The sequence below is a fragment of the Loa loa genome (assembly GCF_000183805.2).
Source record: "Loa loa unplaced genomic scaffold supercont3.562, whole genome shotgun sequence".
In the NCBI taxonomy this organism is placed as follows: domain Eukaryota; kingdom Metazoa; phylum Nematoda; class Chromadorea; order Rhabditida; family Onchocercidae; genus Loa; species Loa loa.
Genome location: NW_018108742.1, coordinates 24681 through 30120, shown reverse-complemented (window position 1 = coordinate 30120; position 5440 = coordinate 24681). Strand labels below are relative to the sequence as shown.

At 36.7% G+C, this 5440-nt stretch overlaps 1 protein-coding gene across 1 annotated transcript; it reads right to left on the bottom strand.

Moving 5' to 3' along the window:
* Positions 1–2205: 2205 nt before the first annotated feature.
* On the bottom strand, positions 2206–4386 carry LOAG_11366 (hypothetical protein). Its single transcript, XM_020448338.1, has 4 exons — positions 4150–4386; positions 3701–3813; positions 3123–3384; positions 2206–2694 (listed from the first exon to the last, which is right to left on the bottom strand). The coding sequence occupies exons 2-4, from the start codon at positions 3799–3801 to the stop codon at positions 2572–2574; spliced, it is 486 nt and encodes a 161-aa protein (XP_020301508.1). The 5' UTR covers positions 3802–3813; positions 4150–4386; the 3' UTR covers positions 2206–2571.
* Positions 4387–5440: the final 1054 nt, after the last annotated feature.

Genomic DNA, 5440 nt, shown 5'->3' with positions numbered 1-5440 from the left:
ACTGCCACCAGTTCAGTTGCCTCCAATTACGGAAAGTTGTTGAAACTTCGAAAATGCAACTACTTCAGTTTCATGCGGCATTATCGCAGCAGCGGAGAATTTTCGCCAATTTAATAACGAGAGTCAAAAATCTTTCATCCAGAAAGTTCAGACAGAGAATTTCAATTACTAGAAAAACAGTCGAGAAACGGGTAATCGCTGGGTATGAAGCTAAGTGGTTAAAATAGTAGAAAGTACTAATTGGTACCTAACTCACAAATGACTCACTGAAGAACTCAGACCAAAATCAAATAATCACCGTGTTACAAGAAATGTCTAGAAATTTACTCTTGCGAAAAACATAACAATAGTGCGAGTCCCTCGAAAGCCTGAGATTTTAATTGTGGCCATACAAATCCTTTTTCTAGGCACTGATTGCAGTCATCAATAACCCGCGACATATTAAGATAAGAGCAGATAAAACCTACATCTCATTCGCTGAAGTTCGTACCATGGATCACTTAGCTGCGAAGACAACTTCCAGTTAATGCACTCTGTCAATCGATGCAAAGTTTCCTTTCAGTAGGAAACACCCCGTGGATATCACTAGTAATGGGCTACATCAGATAGCACCGCCACAGATGATCACCAAACAATACATTTTAAGGTGGGAAATTTTATTTTCTTGAATGTATTTAGCGCGATGGTACACAAAGTTGCAAGGTTTGCTTTATTTCCACCTCAAATATGAGTAATTAAACCATCAGAAAAAGGAAACAATACTAGCAGCACATTACCATTAAGAACTACAGAACATAAATTAATACATAAAGTTACCTCCAAAAACATTGCCACGAGATAAACTTCTAAGACACCAATACATTCGAATAAAAGAATAAAAGAAAGAAAAAAACTGGAGAATAAAAAAAAACCATGTTATCCCGCTGTGTGCAGGGTTTATACATATATTATATAGTTAAGGACTGGTTTTACAATTACAGGGATTAGCGCCTTTGTTGACTTAAACTGATAAGGTGTTCTTTGTTAAAGCACATTAGCATAGCGCTCTCGATGTACATTGCTAAACAGTGAGATATACAATTCTATCCAGTGATAGCGCCGTACTAATACAGAAAAGGATTTGGATGACTTTTAAATCTTCGTTACTTGGTACATATAAATCAGTACATCATCGCACACATCCACTTATTATTCTTCATATCTTTCTTTATGACGGAACTTCGTGTTTATTCGCGACATACGTACCGTACCGTACGGTAACTTTTTTGCAAATATTCAGCTATCTATATTGTTCACAAACAGCGTATCACACTTTACGATTACAACTCTGTGAGGGAATTGGATAAGTCACATCACATACGTTATTCTATACGTGACTCCCACTTATCACGGCTGGCTCTTTTCCTTAATCATGACATCACGTTTCCGTACCACTTGCATTACAAAGATATTAAAGTGTTGCTGCAATTCATTCAATCGGGATATCGATAATGCTACAACTGCCATTCAGCTATCATGTCATAACCCTTTTACAGTATTTTAAGCAGGGGTGGCCGTATTTACTTATTGACGCAGGCAACCGTAGGTACCCATTAGTTCGTAAGTATTCACACATTTGGCCTAATCGTGCTTCGCTACACTGTTTATTACACTGCACTTCCTCAATTACGTGGACAAAGAAACTGCATGACCGCACTTATCAATTCTTTAACCACAAAATTCCCATGGTTCAAACTAATCATTTCCTGACCTTCACATCAACACCTCGATGTTCTAGTTATGTAACTAGCATTTGCAAAATTAACCGTGCTTTACTGAGTAACGAATCCCTTAATTTCACACTTTGCTGAGAAAAGTACCTAGATTCAGCACAAACAAAACATGAGTTCAGCAGAGAATTAATTCTCAAGTATACAAAGGATTGTTAAGTATATTTGTTTAATCTTATAAACGGGCACTAATTTCATGGTAATCCTAACATTCAGAAAAAATAATTTCTGGACACCGGACTGATAAACGTCGAAGCTTACTCTAATCTATTTTTCAACACCGTCTCAAGTCAAAGAGTAGTGTATCCTTATTGCCCGCATGGAAACAACCAGACTTGTTTAACGTGTGAAAAATTTACGTAAATATCAGAATAAAGATCCAAAACATACACCATTTAAAAACTCAGTAAACTTGCTCAGCAGATGTAAAATGCATGGGACAGATCAAATTGATAAAAGTAAACGCTGTGCTACATATCACAAAAGCTGGAAAACTCAAGGTTATATAATCTGGATGCAGGTCAAAATACTCAAAAAGTGTTAGTAGACCGTACATTGCGTATTGGCAGACTGCAATCAGAGACTTTATAGCTTAATTCAGATCGAGTTTCATTTCCTACAACAAAATTTCCAGTGGGAAAACCAAAAAACCGTCAAGCTTCGAAAATGCTTTTTAATATGTGGCCGTGGTTCTGGCCTAAATTTGTACAACACACAATAAAACTGCTCATTACAGATTAAGTGTGGGCAATCACTGAATAATAAACCTATGCAATGAATGAATTTCAAAATCAAAAAAAAGTCAAAGAGAAGATACGTCTATAGTTCCATTGGTGTCTTGAAATTCTTTCCAGTTCGTTGCCAAATTGTCAATTTTCATTAGACTCAATAAAATAAAGCAATTCCCACTCGCTGGTTCCATTATCTACAATAGCTAATGAAACCAAATTTTAAAGTGGATGGTATTTTCAATTTTGTGAAATGAAGTACTTCAGGTTGGCGCCAGCGATCCCAATAGTCTTGTCCTAAGTTCTTTCCTACCCGAATGATTCAACAAAATTGGTAAGCTACCAAGCGAGATACCCTTAAGTTAAATGAACTCTCCAACGTCATTATTCTGTTGCTTTGTTGAGAAAACTTATAACAAATGCAGTGTTTAGCAATACAAGAAATAAAAAGAAACTTTAGAAATACCTTTACAAAAACTTCTGAAATTTGAAACAACACTAACAGAGCCAATCATGGGTTTACAAGCTTCTGCAGCATTGATCCACTACTAAATGTCCTTTGAACTGAATAAATCAAAAAATATGGGGATGTGTTACTCAGACACAGATATACATAAAAATGAACCTCAAACTCCGCCGAATCAGGATTCACACTGCTTGGAAATTTCCGAATGAAACACGTATAAGTATTTATACGGTTCGTATTGCCTTTTTTCTGTTTCCCTCGCCGATCTGTTTGTACATCAATGGAAAAATGTAGCGATGAAGTTGTTAAATTGAACATAGTAAATGTAGCATTAGAACACATTTTCGAAGGATCAGATGGTTTCTTGAAGGTACTTACAAGAGATGAAAAAAAACTGCGTCGCTTCCGTAAGCCACCGATTCTGAACAAATGAAACATACAGTTCAAATCGTAAATTCTATTTCAACAAGGTGATTGCCCTAGCGATTTACTCACTACATGTACAAATAACCTTCAGCAACTCGAAAATACGTTATTCTTCACCAACCGCGGTTGACGTTACAAATGATTACATAAGCAAACTTTAAAATTTCTGCAAAAAATCAGTAGTCTCGTACAAACCATTTTGAAAACCACCCGAAACACATGTGAAACCTTATAATAAGAGAAAATGAGTTTAATATTCCACATATGCCGTATTTTCTAATTAGTAAACATTATTGTTATTAAAAGTGAACCTGAGGATGAGGTCGACTTTGGTGCCCGTGTCACGCGATACGGAAACGCCAGCACTATGCACATCTACGTTAGATATTTCCGATTCTTCACTTTCCGACATTTATCATGTCTTCTGAAAGTATAGCTAGAGTCAAAAGTTTCCACATCTTGTTCCAGTCGTTTTTAAAAATTCGGAAATTTTCAGCGAACAGTAAAAAAGCCTCACATTCAAGTCAATAGACAAGTGGAATACCGTAAAAAAGGATTCTCTATGATGTTGGGAATCTGCTCTACCATAGTAATCCTCCTTCATCTCATACATAAATCACGACCAGGCATGAAATCTACATCGGAGACTTGGTGCCACACTGCTTTTGAGAATCAGCTTATGTGCTTAAGAAAATATAAATGTACTATCCCTATTTTGGTTAAACAACTTAAGAAATACGAACAAAAGTGGAAAACATGCCATAAATTGAACCCCCTGCAAATTCACTTTAATTCGGCCAGTTGTAAATCACAGATTTTACAACTAGTGAAATTGAAAAACACGACCAATCACGGCTGTACCACAGTTGTACGACAGAACTGTCGATTTTAGTTATCTCCAAATAGGAGCAGCTAATCCAATATCATCGTTATCAATGCTCAGCAGTTGGAATGCGGACTGAATTAATTGAATGCTTAGTAATACCTGAATACTGAACAGCGCATGTGTAAAATCTAATATAAAATAGAACCAAAAATGAAACGCTCACGGCAATGCGAAATAACGTTTCTAAATAGATAATTTGAAAATACGAAACATTCATCTAAATGTGGAAAAAGAAGTCTCAAATTACACACGAAATATCAGAATATGGAGTAAAGGAGAAACAACTGCACTGTATGTCATGCATAATCGTTCTTTTTTGGACCAAAAAAAGAAAAACAAGGAAAAAGGTCAAAAGAGAAGCAAAAAGGAAGGCTAAAGAAATTACGTGAAATACTTTATTACGAAAATGATGAGAAATATCTAATTTTCGATAAAACAGGGAGAAGTAGAGGCTTTACTACAGCGGAAATGGAAATACTTGAATAAACTATTAACCAACAGAAATGAGAACACCTTCAAACTATAAGTTGCGTGTTAAGACAAGAACACAGACAGTTTTTCAAGACTGACCACCCTGTCGCATTATCTTTCGTAACAGACTATCACCCATGACTTTGCTTTCAATGTAGGTAAATAAAGCAAAAAAGAATCCACATCCTACACCCACGCAGCCCGTCCCTGCAAGCACGCAGATCCCACTCTTCAGAAAAATCTTCCATCTTTCCACCTTCCCAGAGTCCGGATAAAACAGGCGTATCTAATAATCCTTCCCTCTGCAAAACCTCAGTCCACTGTGGAAATCAGTTATCTTGCACCAGCAGTCCTGATGTAAAACTAAGAGTGCTTTTCGCAATTTCTCGAATTCAGCACTCTGCATATATACGACCGCTTCTTTTTTGCTTTTTCCCTTTTTCAGTGGGTTTATCAAAGCTTTATTTAGGAGAGCTTGGGGATACATTCTTGATCGCATTCAAGAAGACAGCAAGTCTCTGCGGTTCGTAAAATGCAAAAGAAAAAAAAAAGGAAAAAACAAACGAAGCTCGCCCAGTGGAGTGGAGGGGAGAAACAGAATTACCAAACCACGAAATTCGTTGCTGTTTAACGAATGGATATCAGATGCGCATCGTATCAGTCAGTTGCACGGCATACAACGTTCAGCACGAAT

Coding starts and splice junctions, on each gene's coding strand:
- LOAG_11366 (XM_020448338.1), bottom strand. CDS start 3,801: ATGTCGGAAAGTGAAGAATCGGAAATATCTAACGTAGATGTGCATAGT. Junction 3,385..3,700: donor AAAGTCGACCTCATCCTCAG/GTTCACTTTTAA, acceptor TCATTTGTTCAG/AATCGGTGGCTTACGGAAGC. Junction 2,695..3,122: donor CTGATTCGGCGGAGTTTGAG/GTTCATTTTTAT, acceptor TAGCTATTGTAG/ATAATGGAACCAGCGAGTGG.